General features: G+C 38.5%; 1 protein-coding gene across 2 annotated transcripts; it reads left to right on the top strand.

The window, feature by feature from the left end:
• The first annotated feature begins 144 nt into the window (after positions 1 to 144).
• On the top strand, positions 145 to 23,556 carry TERF1 (telomeric repeat binding factor 1). Of its 2 annotated transcripts, XM_054190277.1 has the most exons (10): positions 145 to 370; positions 4,067 to 4,162; positions 6,359 to 6,489; positions 7,154 to 7,240; positions 8,608 to 8,757; positions 12,193 to 12,299; positions 13,387 to 13,452; positions 13,537 to 13,580; positions 14,655 to 14,719; positions 22,968 to 23,556. In XM_054190277.1, the coding sequence occupies exons 1-10, from the start codon at positions 184 to 186 to the stop codon at positions 23,124 to 23,126; spliced, it is 1,092 nt and encodes a 363-aa protein (XP_054046252.1). In that variant the 5' UTR covers positions 145 to 183; the 3' UTR covers positions 23,127 to 23,556. The 2 variants fall into 2 exon arrangements, with proteins under 2 accessions (XP_054046252.1, XP_054046253.1); XM_054190278.1 differs by lacking the exon at positions 8,608 to 8,757.
• Positions 23,557 to 24,495: the final 939 nt, after the last annotated feature.

The raw sequence follows: 24,495 nt of genomic DNA, 5'->3' as shown, positions 1-24,495 counted from the left end.
TCCTCAGAGGCCTGAGGCGAGGCGCGGCGCGGCCCCGCCCACCGGCGGAGGTGACGGCGGCCGACGCCGGCAGGAGGCGGCGGCGCTGAATGGCTGCTGCCAGGGAAGGGGTGGGGCTGGGGAGGGCGCGAGCCCGGCCGTTGGTGGAGGGCGGCCGGCAGCCGTTAGGCGCGCGGGTTGAAGATGGCCGGGGAGGCCGGGAGCTCTCCGGGAGAGGCGGATGGGGGCGGCCGCGTCTCTTCGCCCCCGCTGGCTGAGGTGGAAGCCGTGGCTGCGGACTGGATGCTGGAGTTCGCCTGCTGCTGCCTGTGCTGGCACTTCGGGGAGGGGGGCGCGGCGGAGTTCCGGCGGTGGAGGGACGTAGCGCACGGTGAGGGGCGGGGGCCGGCGGCTTCTGAGGGGGCCGGCACTTGCGGCTCTCGGACAGCTCTGAAGGCAGCCTGTCCCTGCAAAGCGTGAGGGGCAGCTTTCTTTAGTACACTTAAGAGCGTGCTAAAGCGCTAACGGTGCTTCTGCACGCACTTCTTGTTCCGTGTGAATTTTTATACATGTGTGTAGCTTTCTGATGGTCGTCGTCGCAGGCGTTGAGACGGTTTTCAGCTCTTTTGAGGACTTCAGAAGATTCCTAGAATACAGGGTAGCCTGTTGAGGCCATTTAATGGTATTAGCAACATCTGCACATGGTGATAATAAAACGGTGCAGGCTGCATTTTTGTTTTCTTGTTTAATCTACTTGTGTTTGAGTTTAGTGTGCAATGGCAGCTCTGCTGAAGTAGGATAGTCACAGTTTTGGGGAGTTTTCATGTTTTGGCTGAATGAGACCAGGGAGGGAAGCAAACTGAACTGTTCCAAGAAAACTGGTTACTGAGGGATTAGGAAACTATAGATTCTTAGGTCACTGGTTTATTTCTGGCTCGAAGGACCAAGACCCTGATGAAATACCATGCAAACGACCTATGTTGTGGAATTTGAGAGCATCTCCCTCCTCTGAAGGGGAGAAGTAAAAGAGAGCATCTGTCATTCGTTTTGGTGGCTAGCCTGGCCCAAACCACGACAGGGGTGAGGACTTTTAGGTGATTATTTGAAAACAAGCATTGGTGGTAATTTTGATTCTATAAAGCTTGAATGTATAACATGATTGCCTGTACACCATCAACAGTTACTGAAGCTGAGGCCTCAGATGCTGAGAGTTCAAAGGTACTGAAAAGTTGGAAGAGGATTTAGTGAAGAGATGCAAGCATGTTAAAAACCAGAATAGAATTGCTTAAATAAACAGAGTTCCTTGAGTTTATATTCAGGGTTATGGTAGAAGACTAGAAGTATTTCAAGGAACTGTAGTCTAGCAGACAAAGGTGGAATAAGGTCTGCTGACTGGAAAAACATGTATTTAAAATGAGAAATACTTAAGAGTGAGGGTAGTTAACAAATGGAAGAAAATGTCTAGGTCTCAGATAAATTTGATGCATTTATGATGATTTTTTTTGTTGGAAATAATTTTCTTGAAGATACCAGGTTAGAGCTTTCAGGGATTTTGTGTGTGTTCTTGACTGAAGTAAATGCAATAGTATGCCTTGTTTAAACTTTTGCAAAGAACGGAATACACTAGCATGCAGAATGATTAGTAACGTGATTGATAGGAGAAACTGTAAGAGGTAAGAAATCTGAAGATAAAGTACACTGAATGGGGGGGGCTGCTAGATTAAATTATTTACAGTGCTTCTTTGTGTTTTGGCCTTGTGACTATGGCTCAGTGGGAGAATTGTACTGAAGCTTCACGAAGACATAAGTGGGAAGCAGAGACGCTGTCAACATAGAAGCAGGTTCGAATATTCCTGAGAAGAACACGAAGAGTTTTGAGGACTGTATTAGTAAAAACAGTTAATTAAATGGTACGGAATGCAGGGTCACATGGAATTTCACATGGAACTGGGAACTAATAGCAAATTTGGAATTTGTTCCTGCTCTGCTCAGCAACAGAGGAAAGAGTTGGGCATATTCGTGCTATAAAGTTACAAAGTCAGAAGTGTAAAAGTCAATGGGAAAAGCTAAGCACAGTCATAGAATTGCATTAGAAAAGTGGGTGTATTATTTTTTTTTTCATAGAAATATAGAACTATTACTCTTGCATATGTCAAAGTGAGACTTTACTGAAATAACGATTGGCTGTCAACAAGAAGGTCAGTTTAACTGAAGCAAGTGCAGAAAGGTAGGAAGGATAAGGGAACAAGACAAGTTATTTTATAAGAAGATAAGTAATATTTTTGTATAACTCAGTACACTGCCTAGTAGAAATAACTAGGATACTTGGGATTAAGCATTGAAAGACAGCATGGCAAGGTTACATGTCTTGCCTACCTTATCTTGCCTTGATGGGATATTATGGTCTATATACCCAAACTAGCTTGTATAGGTATCTACATGGCAAGGAACTAGATTTGTAGAATTTCTAATGAAAGGCTAAGACAAGATACATTTGAGTGGCTATAGGGAGGAAGGCAATTTATGATTGAAGGCTCTATTAATAAACAAATTAATAGAGAAACTGCCTTGGAGATGAGGAGGGAGAACAGCCTAGAAAAGATCACTAAGGCTAAGTCTCTTTCTGTTTGTCTGCGTTACTTGTGAGTAATTGCTGCTAAGGACTTGGTGTCCACACAGTAAAGGCTTCAGGGTTTCTTTTTCTTTGGATTAGCTCTAAAGGAATTCAATTTGTGTACTCAAAACTAGTCCATTGTACAAACCAAGCACAGGAAGTTTGCTTTAAAAATAAATCTCTGCTCTGAATTAAAGCACTGTTGTAGGTGCGCCTTGAAAGAATAGAGAAAGCTGAAAAATCTCAAGCAACTTGTCAAGATGACCCCTTTTTTGAATTGTTCAGCTACAGTGTTCTTTCTGCCTAATCTCAAAATTTCCAAGCTCTGGCTCCATCTTCAGGGCATGATGATGGTGCTTATCTCCATCATTGAAATCCGTTGCCTACTATGGAAGATGCATGAATTTTCAATTATGAGTGGCACTTTACTGCTGTTCTAAGCAATGTTCTTTTTCTACTTCCTATTTTCACTATACAAATTAAAAGCTCTTGTATAACCTGTCCTCACTGAAGGAGTTAAAATGTGTTCTTACAAGTCCAAATGACAATATCCTGCTTGATGTTAGCATTCAGGACTATTTAATTACTTTGTAATTTCATCTTATCCATCCATAGGAGACGGATCATATGCTAATAAGCCAACAGACTCAGTACTTCCAAGTAGATCAATGCGTTATGTGCTGTAGTTGTGTCCTTGCAAAACTCGGGGGTCCCATGCTCTAGAATCCTGGCTTTTGCTAGGGCGATACCAAAATGTGTACATGAACACTTCCTGAATTAGGGTGTTAAGTCTGCAGCTTAGATAAGTCACTTGACACATTCTTCACTTTTCACTTTGAATGTTTCCGTATTATGCTGTGAAGATGAATTACTATATCCAGCACATTAATACATGAAGTTCACAGTAACCAGCATGATGGAAATAAACTTATGATAGCTCCCATTCTAAAATATATAATAATCCTTGTGACCTTCCAACCTTGCGAGGATTTCCCTTGCAGATTTACGTTTCTGACTAAGCTTTCCTTGTAGCTTTTAACAGCTTTTGGTCTGTCAGTTGCTATGGCAACACGTCTTACCAGTCTGCATGTGGCTGATGTTTTGTGGGCATTCCACAGAAATGTTCTCTGGAGCAAACAGTTGTCTTTCGTAGTAAGCTATTGAGCAAAACAAAACTTCATTTATTTGTGTAAGATACTGTGGTCTTCTAATTTGATGAATATAAGCGTGTGATGCTTCTTCCCGCTTCTAGGTTACTGTTGTGAACTGCAAGAGGGAGAGGTTTTTCTAGTCAAATTCTTAAAGATTATTTAAGTTATTTTAACATAGAATACTACTAACTAAGTGTGCTTCATCAATTTCCTAATGAATTAGAAATTTTTATTTAAGTCTGGTAACAGTATCTAGTATATTTCTAGCCACACTGTGGCAGTACTGGAGCAAGACTGACTTAACTTTTCTCTTCTTTTCCAGCTCTTATTAATGGCCTCTCCAAAATACCTACACATCAGAAGAAAACAGTGTATCTCTGTCAGCTTTTGATAAGAATTGAAAAAGGAAAAAACCTCGGTAAATGCTCTGATTCTTTTTTTTTTTTCCCACTTGTTGTTTAGATAGATTATAGATTTGCATGGACTTGCACAGAGGTATATTAGGTAGACTTTCACATAGCCTTTACTGTACATGTATATAAAAAATAAAAATTACTGAACGCTACATTTTGGACTGTCTATATTTCACAAGTTACTGAGCTGTATGCAGGACCAGTGTTATTCCGTGCTGAGTGATTTAGCTGCTTTGAGTTTGAATGACTATATGCTTCTTAAATTACAGGTATTTTCTTGCCAGAGCCGCATCAGCAAAAGAAACATACTGGAAAAGATTGACTGGCTCTCAGTGAGCAATATTTGCAAGTTTAAAGCACAGAATGTGTGTTTCTTTATGCACATGTAACTCTAGAGGTTAAAGTAGGACAGAACAGTAGGAATAAGAATATGGATGAAAAGGATGACTGCCCTTATTTCTTACAGAAAGCTGTAAGACTTTCAGCTGGCAACAGGTCCTTAGGCCTCTTATTCACTACCATGTCTGCTATTTGGCTGCATTCACAACTTACTGGTTTAGCCAAGCTAATTTTTCTTCCATTTTCAAGTTTCTGGACGACTTATTTGCTGCAAGTTTTCACTGCTTGATAAAACTCATTGGAATTTAAGGACTTCAAAAAGCACTCTTGCCAGCATAAGCATGGAAGAAAAAAGCATATTCTAGCCTAGCAGTTCAACAAAGGCTTGTTTTTATAAAATGAAATTTCATATGTTGCTTATCAGGTAATAACACTCTTCTTGTTTTCGTTCAACTTGAGAATCAAATTCTAATATTTAAAATAGTTCTTCATATGCGAATTCTGAGACTTTTCTAATAATGCTTTAAAACTATATTATTGTATGTAACACTTGGTAAGATGACTTCAACATGTGTTTATCTATCAGCGTAGAGAATGACCTGTGTGGTGAGGAAGATTGCATGTGCTGGATAGGTATCGCATCAGATGTAGTTGCACAGTATACATGGAAAGCTAATATATTACATGGTAGCTTTTGTAATTCTTTTCCAATTATTAAAATATTTAAGCTGTACTGAGCCTTAAAACAGAGTAGGCTGTTTCAGATGCCAGCTCTTTGAGTTAAACACTTTGGTTTTCGTATTAAAATAATATGAAGCGTCATATTAATTGATTTAAACAGTAATTATAGAAACACAGAAGGGCTAATTTTTTTTTAATGTGAATATATACATATAATACTATTTAAAATTTTTGTGTTTGTCTTTTACTGTAGTGAATATCAAATTTTTTTCAGTGTTTCTTAATTGTTTACCTTCTGTCTGAAAAATACTTACTGTATGGAATAAGAAGATATTGAGAGCGATTCTGCTATGATGTCATATAAAATGAAGGAATAAGTGAGGTGGCAGCTCAATGAACATCCTGAGCTAAGCAGGCAGTGCCACGAGGGAAAAAAGGAGTCGTGCACCTGCCTGCACCTACTGCATCTGTTATGTTGGGACACTCACTTGTGCAGATGTGCAATGACCAGACTAGGAAACTGTTTCTAGAGTGTTGAGGAGGTGGTTATTTGTCTGGGATAGATTTCTGCCAGAACTGGTCACAGATCCTGCTTGCTGTGAGTCTGCACAAACCTTGGTGCTGGCACAGTGATATAATGATACGGGAGGCTGCTTCTGCTTTTTCAGTGAAACTCCTGTTTTAATCTGTTTGAATTTCCCTCTCAGTTTAACCCCTTCAAATATAACAAAAAGTTAAGACATAGAAATATAGAGATAGACTCAGGAAAGAAACACTTAGGATAGTGGTTATATTACAAAATTAACAGTGTTAATACCAAATGCTTTGATATCTGATGCCAAGCTTAATGTAAGAGTATTATTAATGCCAGCCCAATGATGCTAAACAGCACTATTGCAAGTGGCATTTTATATGTCTGCTAATTATTGTTCCCTTAATATCCCTTAAAAATGCAACAGTAATGCTATTAGGTAGAGTAGGAAGAACCAGTCTCTCTGAAAAGAAGGCAGTTACGTCAGGTCTCTTAAACACAAATGAAGAGAGAGACTAAAAATTATTTGAGGAAAAATGAATTGAAATTATGTATAGTTCATATTACTGTATTGTGTATAAATAATGTAATATATTTGGCTTTATTAATTTTTTTAATACCCTTTTTTCTTTTTTTTTTCCCCCCTAAGAATGCTGTTTTGAAAATGATGAAAGAATTTCACCTTTGGAATCTGCTCTTTCCTTCTGGACTTTACTTGAAAGGGAAGAAATTAAACTGGAAAAGCTTCATGAAGATATTCGTCGCTTGATTCAAATTCAGGTCTGCGTGACTTATTCAGAATGCTTCAGGATGCTACCTATTAATTCTGCTAAAACAGCATTCCTTTTACAAAAGGCTGGGCCTATTAGCAGGCTGAACTGAATTTTTTAAGTTTGTTGTATTTTCAAGTACAGAGTAAATAGATCTATACAGGGGATCTTTTCCTATCTAGATTGGTTCTTGTTTGCCCCAGTTCAAAATTGTTTCAAAAGCGGCCAATCTGAAAAAAATGAGATATCAATTGAGAGATCAATTTCAAAATACTAGTATCTTGAGCTTTAAAGTATATTATGAATATCTTTTTTTTGCTTAAAATAATTCCTTGTATTAGAAAACTTTTTATTTCAAAGAGAAACACGTAAAAGCATATCAATAGCTACTGGGACTGTGAAAGTCTTTCAGAGAAAGATGAAAGCAATACTTAGTAGGTAAATATGGGACATTTTCATCAGTTAGGGTCCTTTTACATGCCTGATGGAGGTGTTTTAGCCCTTTATACATGAGGCTTAATATTACTTCAGAACTAGCTGTTACAACTAGAAAATTGTTGGTAATCCTTACATATATAATCCTTTGGATTTTGGAAAAGTGTGACTTCTCTTGTTTATTTCTAAATCTCATGTGAAATGTATTTCAGCATATCTTGTAATTATATTTGTTGTAGATTATAGCGGTCCATATGGAAAATGGATATTTCAAGGAGGCTGCTGAAGTTCTTGAAAGGCTGTTTACAGACTCGGAAACAGATAAGGTAGTAGCTTGCTTAACTTGCGTTAAGCTCTCCTCTTTTCAGAGGAGAAGAGGGTGATGGGTTTCCAAAGCTAGCAAGCGCTACCTGCATAGCTTTGTCCTAATTGGTGCCTATGCAGTTACTTACACACCTGTGGCACTTGTAGATAAAAAGGAAACTTGTAGCTATGGGATTGACAGAAATAACGGGTGATTTGAGGGAGTGAAATTCTTCTAGCAGCGGTTGTTCTTTACTGTGGGCAGCATCAGTGGGACTTCCCCACTTCATATGAGGAGTGAGGTGTCACTACAGATTCTGGGAATTTGATACTGCTGTTTTCTCAGAGTAAAGACAGTATAAACATGCTGGTAGAGACTACTAACTCGCTAATAATCAGTCTGCTCTCTTTTTCTGAAACATTGCAGTGCACTCTATTTGTCATCTCTGATTAGTGTTCTACATATGGAAGCATCACAGGGAAGGAAAGCTCATTAGCATCTGTAGTACAGAGTGGATATTATTATGCCTCTATCTGGAAAAGATAACATATGTGGGTCTGGCCACCTCCTGGTTTGATGTTGACTACATCATTCAGAAAGGTGCCAGTTCAAGTGCATATCTCTTTAAAATAATAGAAAGCGCACACACCTGAATTTGCCAGGATGGAGAAAAGAGCAAAAGAAGGACTGCAAGGAAAAAGAAAAAAATGCAAAAATGCTGCCTCTATCTTCCTCTGGTATATTAGGACACATGTTCTATGTAAATAGCGGCATGTGTATAACTTATTCTTCAGATACACTCTTCCTTCAGAGGACTCAGATGTTTGGAAAGTGTAGGCTGCGGTAATAGTATTCAAATTCATAAATAAGAGCACATCTTGTACACAGAAGTTAATTCTTGGCTATATTGGCTCTGTAAGATTCAGAATGGCTGATAGACAAAATGTGAAGTTGGAATTATCAGTATTGATGTGTCCGTAATGCTACTGTACCAAATAGTCCTTTTCCTGAACACTGTAAATTCAATTCAACCCTTTCAATTCAGTCTTTTTGAGGCAGCAAATGAGAAAAGAGAACCCAATAATGAGTGGCCTTTTCTGGGTGTTTGTGCTCCATTGACAACCTTGCTTTCAGCATTGTTCATAAAGGGAATGAAAATGAGGATCTCTAGAAGGTACATTTAACCATTTACTGAGCACATAAAGTAAACTCCTGGTATTATGCCTAGTTAACTTTAGAACCCTTTCAAAGTGTAGCATTAAGCTGTATAGGCATATTCAGAAAACTGTATAATCATCATGTTCAGCTTTGTGTATGTCCTTTTTAGCATAAATGCCAAGTTTACTGCAGGTTATATTTTTGTGTTGTATAAAGCTGTGCTTTTCTTAGCCTTTAAGGGTGAAGCTGGCAACTGTAATTAAAAGCAAGGATCCATATGTTCCCCTTCTCCAAACCTTCAGTTACAATCTTTTGATAAGTAAAATCAAGTCTTACGTTGAACTTTTCATGAAAGAAAATGAAACTAACTTCTTAATACAGGTATGTCAAAACTATTTACAAAACTTATTTCAAAAGAGATACCTGGTAAGATTAAATAGATTTATACTTTCAAGAGAGTTGTTTAGACAATATTCAGTTATTGTATTAGATGAAAAGGAAGCTTTATCTTCCTTTGGATTATTTTATTAATTAAAAAAAGGTTGAGTATATGTTTAGGAGAAAGTAAGAATTAAGACTCCTCTAAAATATCTTTTGTCAATGTCTTTTCCACAACTGTTTTGATTAGAAAAATAGTTAGGAAAAAGGCATAATTAGAACGAGGTCCATCATTAGTGTATGTTTAAGAGAAGCAGTTCTGATCTGAGACTCCTTAAAAGATAATGTAACTATATATTCAATGTTTATTTAGTTTAAGTCTATATGACTTCTCATACTAAAAGATCAAGACCTGTTAATTTGGCTATAAGCTCTAGGAATGTCAGGGGAGTTAGGAGATAGAAAACCATTATTGCTGTTTTCCTGCAAATAAAAAAGCTCCTTACAAACCACCTCGCTCAAAAGTGATTTAAAATTGGCAAGAACAACATTCCTCCTGCAGTTCATCTTCAGGAGGATTGTAAAGAATTTCTCCTATGTTTACTTCCTATCAAAGAATATTGAACTACTCAATTACAAAAGCACAAAAATCTAAAGGTAATAAGAAGCAAATTATAAATAAACAAACCTGAAGTTCCTCTGGGGCTTTCATTTTCTTACCAGAATGAGAGACTAGAGAACTTTCAAAGTACAATACAAGGAATACCTTTTAATGGTTTCACTCGACTGTCAGTTTTCAAGTTTATTTTTCAAGGCTGTTTATCTGAATCTCTAAGAAGAGATGGAGGTTTCAGAGAAGGCCCAGAACTCCATATTGGCGTACCTAGGCCCTCTCTGCAGCCACCCCCAACTGCCTGCACTTCTGTCCTACTGTCTGCACTAATGTTGCAAATCTTACTTCTGAAATCTTTACTCTGCACTGAGTTACACTGGGACATGGAGAAAACAACTTTGTGAAGAGTTCCCACTTCTGCTGTGCAATACATGTCACTGTTTCCCAGCAGTGTACCCTGCATTCTCAATAAAAAAAGCCTAGCTTTAACTGTTAATCTCTCTTCTCTTCTGGTAAAGTATAATCATACAATAGTTTGGGTTGGAAGGGATCTTTAAAGGTTATCTAGTCGAACCCCCCTGCAGTGAACATCTTCAACTAGATCAAGTTGCTCAGAGCCACATCCAACCTGGCCTTGAACACTTCCAGGGATGGGGCAGCTACCGCCTCTCTGGGCAACCTGTGCCAGTGTCTCACCACCCTCACAGCAGAGAATTTCTTCCTCGTATCTAATCTAAATCTACCCTCTTTCAGTTTAAAACCATTATTCCCCCATCCTATCACAATACTCCCTCCTAAAGAGTCCATCCCCATCTTCCTGTAGGCTCTCTTTATGTACTGGAAGGCTTCTATAAGGTCTCCCCAGAGCCTTCTCCAGGCTGAACAACCCCAAATCTCTCAGCCTGTCTTCATAGCATAAGTGCTCCAGCCCTCTGATCATCTTCATGGCCCTCCTCTGGACTCGCTCCAACAGGTCCATGTCCTTCTTATGCTGGGGGCTCCAGCGCTGGATGCAGTGCTCCAGGTGTGGTCTCACAAGAGCGGAGTAGAGGGGCAGAATCACCTCTACCTGCTAGCCATGCTGCTTTTGATGCAGCCCACGGTATGGTTGGCCTTCTGGGTTGCAAGCACACATTGCTGTTTCATGTCTAGCTTTTCATCCACTATAAGGTGGTCTGCATTGCTAGACTGTTTTGTAGGCTGCTTTTTCTAGGTTATTGTCAAGCTTGGAATCTAAAAGATTGCAGCTCCTACCGTTGATGAAGTTCTTGCGCTTCAAGAAACTCTTATATGTTAGCTGCCCTAAGAACAGTCTGCAGATAATGCATTACAAGGAAAAAGGACCCATACAAAGAATGTATTGATCTGAATATGTCGTAATTTTTCTTTATAACTTTCATTTCTCTTTTTAAAATAATTATTTTTAGGGACAAGTACAATTTGAAAACTACTGATAACTTCTAAAATAAAATACAGCGGATTTAAACTTTTTAAAACTAAATCCTTTCTACCCATTTATCTGTATGGAAACATGTCCTCACTTTCACATGTGTTTTGCTACTATCAACCACTGTAAAAGAGACGGTATTTGGAAAATTTACAGCTGAAAGATGTGGTAGTTTGGGTAGCTATGAAAATTTTGACAGAGAAATGTTTTCTTCTGTGATTGGAAGTATTCTGTCACCAGAATACCTTCCAATATTTTCCCAGATGAATGAGTGAAGTAGAGACTGGTTTTGTGTTTTCTGACTCTTATAAATGTTGAAAGATTCTGCAAACTACTGTGAAGGACAGTTAAGATTTCAAGAAGACTGAAAATTGGATGACAAAAAATTAACAGGAGGCAAAAGAAAGCCCTGAAAGAGGAAAAGGAATTAACATTGGGCCTGTAGTGAATCTTGGCAACTTTTGAATCATTTTGATATTTGAGTGATGCAAAGCAGATCACCTTTAGGGATGTATAGACAGTGTTGGATGAAAGATGGATGGCTCTGCTTAGTAACAATGGTGCGCAACCAGGATTTATTTTTTTTTAGGGTTTGGGCAGTAAATATACCTTAAGATGCTATAGAACAAAGTTGATAGCATGGTGGCAAGAATGACCTCATATGGACTAAGTGATTATTATTTTTTTTTAAGGTGTTACTTATTATAGCAAGTAAGTGGGAGGAACCTAGGGAAAAGTACAAATCTTGCAATCCTCTGGACATTCTATAAAGAGTAATGAACTATTCCTTCTTCCTCTTGGGAATAGAGGAGAAATAATCTTAGTTTGTGGCTAAAAGTTTAGGCAGGATGTTACAAAATTCTTTTGCTAATGCAGGAAAGGTTACTTTACAAGCCTGAAGTCTGATTAGACATGTGTCTTCTGAAAGTGTTATAGGCATGCTTGATCCTGCCATGTGCTAGAGAACTAGATGAACTTGTGAGGCCTCTCAGTTTTCAGTTTCTAATCTAGTTATAAAAAACAGACTTTGGAGTACTTTGATAGTATTTGCAATCTTAGTTAATCTCTGCAATGTATTTCACGCATCTATACGTTCACTTATTATGCAAGTATTCACTGTATTTCTGTGTGGCCATATAAATATCACTTGCAGCTATGACTAAAATTTCTCTGCATTATTAGCTGATAAACATCTTGATGGATTTCAACTAAACACGCTACAGTTGTTTTGAAACTACTTATTTTAATGGTAATACCTCTAAAGGGTCTGTGAAATGAGGACTGTTAGTCCTAATAGACAGTACGCATACTAATCTTAGTGTAAAGTACTATCTTGGTGCTGGCTTTAATTTTAAAGTATCAATTCCATTTCCCACAGGCAGCCACAAAACAAGTAGAGTCTAAAGGACTGGGAGCAACAGCACTGCAAAACAAAACTGTGAATGTCACTGAAAACCACAAATGGAATTTGAAAACAAAACAAAGGTTTGTATTAAGCATTATACTGCTGAGGGACATGCTTGGACAGTAACTTGAAACTTGTAGAACTAAGAGTAGGTAGGAGGACAGATGTTAAATTCCAAACTGCTGTCCAATGGAAAGTAAACTACAAGCACATTCTCTATTTTTAAGTTTTGGGTTTTCTATGGTTGTTAATTTTGGCATTTACATCAAACAGCTTGGCATTAAGTTTAAGTACTTGTTGAAGATGCACATTTTTCAGTTTAAACAGCTGTCAGTCTTAGATAACAATAAAAACATAGAAATACTTCAAATTTTATTTTTTTTTCCTTTATGCTTGATTGAGCTTCTTTTAGTCCTGCCCTCCTAATTTCAGGCTATAGGGTGTCTGGAGAAGAAAGAGGATAAGGAAAGGAAGACTCTGCAAGAAATCTGCAAGATTTTCTTACTTAGTGATACTCATGTGATGGGAAATAGGTTGTTTCATGATTCTGGTAGTGTGAACCCTCAAAACAATTATACGCTTTTCTAAGAAGTGCTGGGGGAACTTGACGCTCAGTTCCTTCCCCCCTCCTTTGACTTTATTTTGAAAAATACTAATATTCTAGGTTTATCACCAATTGTTTTTCATGAAGAATAAATTGTAGTCTTTAGTTGGTATATAGCTTGTATTTCTGCAGTTTTATACTTGGAATACTTGGCATCGCCTAGTTAAGGAATTAACTGATGCAGATCGAGTATAGAGGAATGCATGTCATAAGCCTGTTTTTGTTGGAAGGATAGCTCCTGACACAATTACATTTGAGAGGTATGATAAAAGACTTGATCAAAAAACCTATGGAAACAATCATAGATTTTGAAGAAGGTATGAAGAAATAGATGTGCAAAACTTTTCACGTCTTCGACTTAAATATGTAATTTCTTGTATATTTCTCTTCCAGCTATAGGGAGGCAAGGTTAAAAGGGGTAATGGACTGAAGCAGTTAATGTTTGTATGCCACTTTCTGTAGAGAAATCTTGGGTTTTTCTTCATTTAAATAATATTGAATCACATAAATGGCAAGTTACTGCATAGGAAATCTTTTTTTGGCTTTTTCTTTTTTTTTTAAAGATTAATGAAAGAGCAACAGAGTATTACAGATCAGTTGCCTGGAGACATCGAAAACCCCACAGTAAGGTAAAATATTTTTGTTGTTGTTCTTGGTCATAGACATTTCATGAAATTCTGTGTATTTTTACTTCAGTTCTGTGTTTCTTGCAGGCCTCGTTCAGGACGGAAACGCAGAGTGAGCAGTGTTCTTCAGAGTGAGTATTAGCTTATTTTTACACTTTCAAAATAGTAATGTCAAACACTTTCATCCTCCTCCCATGATAAATGTGTTGGTGGTTGATAACTGCTATCCAGCGCGACTGGATTAATATAAAAATGACTGTTGTGGAAAAAATCTCTCCCAGTTGTCACGTGTGGTTTCTGCACAAATACAGATTTTGTGGCTGCCACATTTAGGAAGCTATGAAATGGCTTAAGGTTCTCTGGCAACTCATTTTGCAAAATCATTCACTATTTTCTGGGTCGCTTGGGTTTTTGTTTGCTTTACTGGGATTTATGATACTCTGTGAAAAAGAAAGCTGCCAGAGGAGTACTGAAACTTGTCTCTTTCTGACTTCTGATCTAGATAACTTTGAGAGGAAGGAACTAGAGAGGCTGACTGATTGGAAAAACAAATTGTAGTGTAACATGCAGGAAGTTAGGATGTTCTTGTATCTTCCTGGTATTAATTCTTAAAAACTGATGACATGGATTATATAATATTTGTAAGTAAGTTCTGAAAACCATTAGCACCCTCTTAACACAAAGAGATGACATTACAGCTTCTGCATGTGGCCATGTTGTACTTGGAAGGACAAAATCTTAAAATGCCGTGGTTGCTTGCAATAGTTAGAACCTGACACGTGTTCCGTGGAAATGACGGAACTATCATAGCTCTGATTGCTGGTTAGTTTCCATTCTCTCTGCGTAAAATTAGAGCAGTATGTGTAGTAAAAATGTTTTTACTAAAATGAAATAACCGTGTTTCATTATTATGTACTAATTTTTACCTAATTGTTTAAAATATAATTCTTCTGTGAGCTCTATTCCATAGAAGATATAGTGACTCTTTTGAACAAACTATTTTTTGAGTCCTCGGACTAAGGTGAGAGTCACATGCGTAAATATACAAAAGTATATTTATATACAAACAGACACTGAAATTTTCCCACTCTGTCAAAGCATATCAAAATAGTATACGTTCTTGTCTCATGTAAGTGATAGAATGCAAAACTGCTGCCTTAATGTTGACTTCTCATTGGTCTGGGTGTATATTAACTGTCTTCTAGGTCTGAACAGCTTGCAAAATGTGGAAAAACGTGGAGATGCTTTGGCTTGTGGCCGAAGAAGACAGGTTTGTACCTATTCTCTATTCTAAATGGAGATAAAATTAACCTGCACTGCATAGAATTTTTTTCCCCAACTTCTTTTGACTCTGTCTCCAAAATGCCTGGTTTTAAGATACTCCACATTACTCAAGCTGTGCTACAGTTCCTGAAGCTGGTTTTTAAGTTCTAATTCCTGTTTTCTAAGAAGAAAAGGACCCTTTTTGTGCAGTCTCAAATATTGTTGCTAGTGCTTATGAGCCTTTAATTTATTGAAATATGCTGTTACTAAAGCTGAGTCTGAGTCTTTTTAAAACATGTAGGGGAAAAAAAATTCTTTCCAGTGTTTGCATTAAAGAATTCAGAATGTCACTTGCCTATAAGAGGTTTTGGGCAAACACCAAAGACTTTTTGTTTTCCTACTTAGAAAGTTAAAGATTGTGCTGGTTTTGGCTGGGATAGAGTTAATCTTCTTCACAGTAGCTAGTATGGGGCTATGTTTTGGATTTGTGCTGACAACAGTATAGAAAACGCAGGGATGTTTTAGTTATTGCTGAGCAGTGCTTTCACAGAGTCAAGGCCTTATTGGCTCCTCACACCACCCCACCAGTGAGCAGGCTGGGGGTGCACAAGAAGTTGGGAGGGGACACAGCTGGGAGGGCTGACTCCAACTGATCAAAACGATATTCCATACCATATGACATCATGCTCTGTATATAAAGCGGGGTGAAAAAAAAGAAAGTGGGGGTGGGGTGGGGACGACATTCAGAGTTACGGCGTTTGTCTTCCCAAATAACTGTTACGCATGATGGAGCCCTGCTTTCCTGGAGATGGCTGAACACCTGCCTGCCGATGGGAAGCAGTGAATGAATCCCTTGTTCTGCTTTGCTTGTGCACACAGCTTTTGCTCTGCCTATTAAACTGTCTTTATCTCAAACCACGAGTTTTCTCACTTGTACTCTTCTGATTCTTTCCCCCATCCTGCCGTGAGGGAAGTGAGCAAGGGGCGGTGTCATGCATAGTTGCCAGCTGGGCTTAAACCATGACAAGGTTTAGCAATTTTGTAATTCAATACTTTGTTCATAAATATATGAAAACATATATTTACTCGGGAAACTATTCTAGTTTATTTATAAACAAATAGGATCTCTTTATATTGCTGCATTTCAAATAGTCATTTGCATTCTCTTCATGGCTAAACCTACTTCATTGAATTACTTCAAAATAATTCTACTATGTTCACTAACGCTAGACTTCCCTATTGGTAGGAAGTACAGAAGTATATGCCTTAATAGAAGGCAATTTGAAGTTGATTTGATGTTGGAGTGAACTGTTACAAACTGATTTTTGCACATAGCCAATTTTCTTCAGATATCATGACAAACTGTTAAACACTTATGAATGAAATTAATATTAAATAAAGGTATTCCCATTGTTGAATTCCTCTTGAGAATATCTTGGGAAGCAATATGGAATCTTTCTGTTTACATAACAGTGCAAGTTATCAACATACATCCATTTTGGTGTGAGCTGTTTCAGTTTTCTGGTGTTCATTTTGAATTTCATTTTTTATATAACAGGGAAGGGCAAACTTGCTTATGCTGTTTCAGACTATCCTTGAGGAGAGTTGTACTTATTCCTAGTTATTTAAGCATTTTTACCGAAGTTGAAGTACTGGTTAAATCTTTAGTCACATGCTGTCCTGACACTGGTTGAGGTCCTAGTGAGAGCTCATCTGTCCTTGGAGGTTAAGCCCCCTGCTACATATAAACAGTTTTTCACTTTCTCATAAATCTCAGGATTAGTTAAATCACTGAAAGCCTCCTTAAAACCTGCAAATACAACCAGTGCCCTAAAAAAAAATATCAGCACTTAATGGATTTGCTTGTTGTCTTCAAAAACACAATAAATTACTTTATTCCAACTTAGATAGCATGCACACTTCCATCAATCTTCTTTTCAACCTCAAGATTTAAACTAATTGGACCACAGCTGACACACAGCTAATGACAGCTTTATATTCACCTATTTTTACGTTGAGGTAATCTGTTATGGAGTCAGCTACAAGCACTGTATCCAGGCCTAGGACTTGTGCACACATCTTGCTAGAAAATAAAAAAAAAAAATGTCTGTTACTATAGTTCAACCTTAATTGAAATGTGAAGACTAAATTTATAGAAAACTACATCTGATAGTAGCAAAGGACTCATTGAAAACTTTATAAAAACTCGAAAGAAATTAAGATTCATGGCTATGTTTCTTTAAACACTTAGAAAAGTAGGCATTTGCTGTCTGTGTGATATTTATGCTGTACTCACTGCCAGTGAGACCTCTCACAAATATTGTATAAAAAGTAATGATATTGGCCTTTTAAACAATAAATCTGCTCCTCTGCTTAATAATCTGGGATATAAAATTGTCTGCATGCATGAAAGAATGCAGTGAATGTCAGAGCTGTTGACTTCTAGAACTTCCTTTTCCATGTAGTCCCTCTTTCAATGTTGGCATTGTTTGCGCTTGTTTTGTAAATGGCATTTCATTGCAATGGTTCAGTGCCCATTTTCAGCCTTTCATTGCTGTGTTTTCAGTTAGCTGCATACAACAATCTGCAGTGCTATTGAAAGGAAGGGTACTTTATTTTCTCATTCCTAAATTAGGGCATGTAAGTGTCACAGAATTTAGGGAACTGTTTGTGCTCAACCTCATCCAGTATGTGTATGGCAAGTCCTGTGAGTTGTCTAAAATCTGACTGACGGTTTGCTTAAATTAAAGAATGTGTCTGAAAATTTGGGTTTTCAGAATTTAGTCAGACTTGTATGAAAAAAAAAAAGTCCATATACTTAAACTAGAGGAAAAAAAATCAGAGCAGAGTCCCAGAACACACAATCAAAGGAAGACAGGTTACTAGAGCAGAACTGACTCTACGGAATAAGAAGATATTTAGATACGTGAGGGTATGTCTACACAGTCTGTCTGGCAAACTCAAGCTTGCTCTGCCAGCATTCTGAGCAAGCCAAATGTCACGTTGCTCTGTACGAGGCGCTGTGATTGTGTTAGCTCAAGCATAGTGCTGCATTATGTCCAGTCTCTCAACCAGCCTTGGTAGCTTGTAGCAGTGCGATGCTAGAGTCTACCTAACTGCCATCCCAGGGGGAACAGGCAGTTTGTTGGGGGACGGGGGACACAAGTTACTGTATACGGTTCCTCGGTGAAAAGGAATTGAGTCAGACTCTGGTTTACCTGTAATGCAGGCTCCTCGTTTATATGTTCAACTGAAGACATTTATTTTTTTAAAAAGCTCAACATAAGCAATTTAAAAGCAAAACAAGCAAAAGCCAACCCTTTTAACAGCAAATGTAATTAATCATTACAACAAGTAACATGGGTTGTGATTGTGTCTCTTGCTGGAAGTATTTGGATTGTCTGGTTCTGTAGGTCAAGCATAACTGTGTTACTTGAATAAAGATTTTATTTAGGAAAGTTTTCTGGTATGCTCTGAAATGAGATGAACTAGATGGTTCCAATGGAATTGCTGACCTCTTAACTATAGTAAAAAAAAAAAAAAAACCCACACAACCACTATTCACTGCTAATGTTGCAAAAGATCTGTGGAACAGGAAGTATTGGAAAAAGGAAGTATTTTTGATAAAGAGTAGGCTATTTTAGAGAAGTTTTAGGTTTCTAACTGTTTAGAAACACAACTGAACTACTACCACTCTTAGTTCTTTCACTACTTAGTGAAGTTTATCAGTGATCATCATTTCCTGAAGAGGCGCTGATAGTTGCATTAAGCTGGAATAAGTCCAGCTTCCACACGTGAAGCTTGATCTTTGTGTACCTCAGCTTTCATATTGTGTTGATGCCAAATTTTTGCTTGTTGCAGAATAACCAGAATACAATTTTGATCAAGCTGAATGTTACCCAAGTTCCTCCTCCTCTGGAAACAGCCCCCCTGCCTTTCACCTCTGAGCGTTGCTGCCACTTTTAGCAGCTTAAATTCCAGGGAAGGGGGGAACCATGCAGAATGACACTCAGAATTGCCACCTGGTAATAGGTGGTGCCTGAATTGTTGTTGCTTTTCAGGGCGGAATATTTTAAGGATCCCTGGAAGGGTTCCAGGTCATTAGGAGAGAAGGAAGTTTAAAAAAAAAAAAAAAAAAAAAAAAAAAAAAAACAACTCCATGGATGAGAGATTTATCTGACCATCTTGGATGCATGGACCTCTTGTGCCACTGACAGTCATACTGGCTGTTTCTGGATTGTCCTGCACAGCCACCCTTGTGCACAAGCAGCATCGTATGCGTTTGTCTAATGACAGCAGCCATGAAACTTACATTTCCACTGGGCACACTATTTGCAGAGTTAAGTGATGTTTGTTCCCCTGTAATTCACAGATTTCCTCTGTGCTACTCAGTTATACTAGCTGGCATTATCAAGTTTAAATTTCTATAAGTTGAGGCTATTCCTTTGCAACTGCATTTCCCTTTCTAGCCAAATCTTCACCATTTTGAAAGTTCCAGTTGTAAAGGTCAGCCATAACACGAGGGTCCTGGGCTGGGGCTGGGGCTGGTGAAGGAGGTGGCCATTTCTAACATCCCTTAACAGTTTTGTAGCCAGCAGGATCTGGTTGAGTTGTGAGTATTCCTGACATTAAATGTATATAATCCTTACGTGATGGGGACCAATCCTTTGCTAGTGCACCTACAATGATAAATTTATAACCAAACCTGTAGAGCCTTATGGGGGCTCCCAAAGGTGACCTGCACCAATAAACCCTCAGGTTAATTGGAAAAACTGGATTGGGAAAAAAAAAATGTTAATAGAACATTGGAAGAGCAATAGGAGGTGTAAATAGCTGAAGCTGAAGGCTTAGAATTTGTGGGTTAGTGGATAAAAACAGAGGTTTACCAAAGTATATACAAGACCTCCTCCTGTAAGTAGCAGATTACTTCCCACTACCAAATGGATAAATGGTGTTGGCGATAAAGCAGGAGGGAACCTGAGAGAATCAGGCTATGGCTGACCTTTACAATTTGTAAAAGGATGTACTGTCTAGAGCCTCCTTGTCTGATGAATTTCATTTGCTGCTGTTATATACCATATGCTGCTTATCTGACACAGTTGTGGTGAAAAATGGCTTGTAAAAGTTATAGGAACTATAGGAATGTGTGCAGATGCCCAAGTGTGGACCCAGCCCCTCTGCCTGCCCGGTGCCCCTGCCTGCATCCCAGCCCTCGCACCTGCTTCACGGGTCCTTTACTTGCTGGCTGGTGCAGCTGGGTGTGCTAAACACAAGCACTCACACGTTCATCCCATGGGCACTCTATGTTCCGGTCATACTCCAGTGTACACTTGCAAGAAGTCTCCTTTTCAGGCAAAAGGTGGAAATTTCACTCATTCAAGGAAAAGAAGGAAAGGCAGAGGGGGCCTGTGCTGCCTGTGTGTCAGCTCGCAGTCACTGCTGCCATGCTGACCCTCCAGCCTGACGATAACTACACACTCAAAGGAAAAATTACAAGACACAGAAGGGCTATTCCTGGTCTGATAGTTAGAACTGTTAACACCATGTCCTGAGGAAGCTCGTACTGGAGCTGGAGATAGGGAAGGGGAGGGGATAATGGGCAGTCCCCCTCACCCTTGCAGCCGAGTTAACGCCAGTCCCTGCAGGGGCGGCTGCATGTGGCTTCAGCCCTGTCCGGAACGCAGCTTGTTCATTCCATGGTCATACCATGGTAATACCTGAAATCAAGCCAGACTTTCCTGAGCAACCTCTCCTAAATTTTACCAGATACCAGAAGTACTTTTGCCAAACTTACCTTGACCAGACCAGAATTACAATTCCCTTTCCCTCTTTTAGCCAGCAGTGGGGAGCTGGACTGACCTGTATTAAAAGCTGGGATTCAGCAGTCTCTGCGCACCATGGGAACCTACAGATGACCCTCAACTGAAGCCCTAGCAGGGATTTCAAAATGTCCTGTACCTTTCCAAGCAGCACCAGGGAGTAGCCCGCAGTCCTCTCCAGCAAAGCAGGACATGTGAATCCCATTCACAGCACCAGATGCTGTCGTAGGAATAACCTGAACTGCAATTTAGATGAGGTCAGAGCAGACGCAGTTTTCTTGCTGTGGCTCCAGGAGAGGACAGGGAGCAGCAGTGACAGCCTCTGCTGATGTGAACTCTGCCTGGCTGGGGCAGCTACAGAGTTCCTGTAACTTTTACAAGCCATTTATCACCAAAACCATGTCAGATAAGCAGCATATGGTACATAACAACAGTGAACGAAATTCATCAGACAAGGAGGCTCTAGACAGTACATCCTTTTACAAATAGTTCACTGCTATGTCAATTAAATCGTTCTGACAAGCAAGACCATTAGGTGCAAATGCTTCTTAACTACTGAGGCCTGCCAAGGCCTATGAGACAGTAACTATTTTGCTTTCACACACTGAACACAAGTAAGTAATTGCAATGCCTTTCATCACTTGCCTATGTACATTTCATAGTGTTCTTAGGAACAAAAGTGCTGACTTTTTTGCTATTTCAGAGACACTCCGGAATAAGTAAAGCACAGGCAATGGTTAAATGCAGAAATAACAGCTTATTGGTTGCATTTTCAGCAGTCATTTGCTCATGACATGCACGTAAACACGTGCAGATTTTGTAAAAGTCCAGTAACTAATGTTTTTTAATATGGAATCTGCTGGTGCTCACAGAAATGCCAGCATGAGGCCAGTGAAAACTGACCATTTGTCTCCTCTCATAACTTACTGTGGTCCATCAGGAGCAGCAGGACATCTCCAGTGCGAGAAGCAGAAGCGAACACAGATAAATTAAATGGAACAGCTACACAATACAATTCTTTGTACATCTCAATCTCATTAACATTTTTAAGTTTACATTTTTTCTGTAAGTTAAGTAATTTCAGATTCTGGGGAATAAATTTAGAAAGAACATGCTATCAAACTGCAGTTTAAAATAGAAAATGATACTTACTTTTTAGAAACAGCTTTCCTACACAGTTGTTTCAACCAGGGATCCTGTCCTGTATTTTACATGATATGCAATTCAGTTCGCCTAAGGAGGTACGCTGATCATACGTCAGTATGATTCGTTGTGTATTAAGCAAGCAAAGATTTTAAGACATTTGCGGAGGACCAGGTTCTAGGAGAATAAGTTGTTTTATAATAATTTCATATTAAAGTTGCCAATTGCTATTCCAGAGTGAAAGCATGACTATGTAATACACATATATTAAAAATGCAGCGATTAAAAACAGACATAATAGGATATATAGGATCTGCAAACTTTTCTTATATATATGCATGTTTCTTTAAAGCTACAATAAAAGAAAGTTAATATTCAGTTCTCCTCATACTTTACTGTAAAGGTAAGCTTTTCAAAATCAAGTATTTGATTTAGGTAAGCTTTTAAAAATCAAGTGTTTGATTTTTTAAAAATTCAGTTTTCTTTCACTGTGTGCAGTTTTAAAATTTTTTGAATTGAGATGTTTTTATCAAGAGGCAACTAAGGAATAACTGGTATACTGGAGAACTTCATTGGAAGGGATTGCTTACAGATGTATAACTGCAAGTAATTTTGTCTCCTTTTATGAGAGAAATGTCATCCCCTAAAGATTAAAAAGCTTGTAGGTCATGACAGTGAGACTTAAGTAGTGGACTCAAGAGACGGCCAAAAACAAATGCATAGCCGTTACCTCAGCATATGGCTGATCTTACTTTCAAATGCAATATGTACATTTTGCTTCTATCAGCATTTTAAATATTGGGATTTGTTTTTTTTAAGTACACTGAAATTCCGTTGTTGTTGGTAAATGGGGTCTTTATTCTAAGGCCCTAGATTAAAGTCACAAAATGCTTTCTCTTTTGTGATGCATGCTAGGATCAATCAAGGTTTGTCTTCACTCAATCAGCTAATAAAGTACAATTTTGTAAAGCATGTTGACTGAAACAAAACTTTGCTCAATGTCTTTTTTTCTCTTCTTTTCCTCCTGGTGAACGTTGAACCATGTGATTCTTGTTTCAGATGTCTGCTACTGTGTTGTAACACTTGACTTGGTAACCTTCGTTGTTGTACTTAGTGTCAAGTTATGGTGCTCAAAAGAAATCAGAATGACCCTACTGACCCTCCGACATCTGTGCTCTGTAATAACTGGAGCGCTATACAAAATCTTGCTTTTATATTTGCTATAAGCTTAGTTCTTACATGAATACCTTTGTCTGTTCATATAGCTGATCTTTTTCTCTGTTCTTCCCCTAGCGATGGACTTACAAAGAAGACTTGGCACTAAAATCTGGAGTAAGGGAGTTTGGAGTGGGTAACTGGGCTAAAATTTTGGTCCATGGTGACTTCAACAACCGAACTAGTGTCATGTTAAAAGACCGGTGGAGAACACTGTGCAGGATCAACCAAGGCTAATTTGGACTACAAGAATCAACTCTTCTTGACATTTCCCTACATAAGGACCTACTCTGTCTTTTCAGGAAAATAAATTATTTTAGTCTCAAAGTGTCCAGCCATATTGCTGTCCTAAAACATGAAGCAGAATAGTAATAGGTATAAAACATTCATGTAAGCTCACTTGCTTGGGTAGTGATGACTTAAATGTAAAGCCTGGCCTTTTATCTACTTGCAATAGATGGCCTAATTTCTGAAATGTGAAAATACTTGCAGTGATTTAAGAAGGGTCAGTTATGTGTATAGGGGTATTAAATCACTGGCTACGTGTTTAGCTTGACAGAGGCTAATAGAGAGTCAAGCGTTCTGTATTTTTAAAGGGTTGTATCTCTAGTCAGATTGAGTATTTTATCATTTTACTTCCTGCCATATAAACCATTCTAATTTGATTTGCTTCACTTCAAATTTTGGTCAGACTTGTCATCTCTGTCAGTAAGTTATACCAAAAAATATGTATTGGTATTGCTGATTTTATAAACTGATTCCTTTTTTTGCAGTTAAAAGAGATATATTCTTGAAGGCTGAACTGTTCAGGAAATACTAAAATAATCCCTCGGCTTTCTGTTTTGGAGGTCTGCTTCCATTAAGATAAAGTGGTGAAGTACAGTTACAAAGGTTTGTTTCACACTCTTATTGTGGACAGGACCTCAGCTAGATCATCTTCCTCGTTCTTGCCACCAGACACTACGGTTTCTTATTGCAGCTGCTAGAAAGAGCGGCAGGCGGTAGTCTGGGTTCCACAGAGATGCTGCATGTCTTAACAGTAAATTTTCTCAACCTTAAGGCATAATTTCTTTTCAGCAAACATTGTGAATTTCAGGATCTTGATAAAATACAGGCTTTGTCCATCAGCAAAGAATGCTAGAGCTGCCATAAGCCAACAATTCAAAAAGTCATAGCAGGTATCTGACAAGTGCGAAAGTGCAGTATGTATCCTCTTTAGTGCTGTAATAGTAATTCAAGGTAAGTAATAGGTAACAAAACAAGCATTTGAGCTACCTGCACAGCAGTCTTGCCAGTGCTCTAATATTGCAGGTTTCTATGTTAATCATTGTACATGAGCAGTTTTAACTAGTAATAAATAATTTTTTTTAATGTTAGCCAAGCCTTTAGTCATTAAGTTTTGTTTAGGTTTGTCTGCCATAAAGTTCACACTGTGTATCAGTGACATGAAGTTCTGAGCAAGACTACCTCCTTAACAACACTGACTAGTCATATGTCTTTATGAAGGTGGCCGAACATGAAAACTGCCATGTAGAGGAAGAATACTTATCCAGTTGTAGTACAAGCAACGGTCTAGACAGTTCATTCCTAGGAAGGAACAAGATCT

The sequence above is a fragment of the Rissa tridactyla genome, chromosome 2, assembly GCF_028500815.1.
Source record: "Rissa tridactyla isolate bRisTri1 chromosome 2, bRisTri1.patW.cur.20221130, whole genome shotgun sequence".
NCBI lineage: Eukaryota > Metazoa > Chordata > Aves > Charadriiformes > Laridae > Rissa > Rissa tridactyla.
The sequence above is the reverse complement of the archived record's forward strand: the minus strand, read 5'-3'. Positions and strand labels throughout refer to the sequence as shown.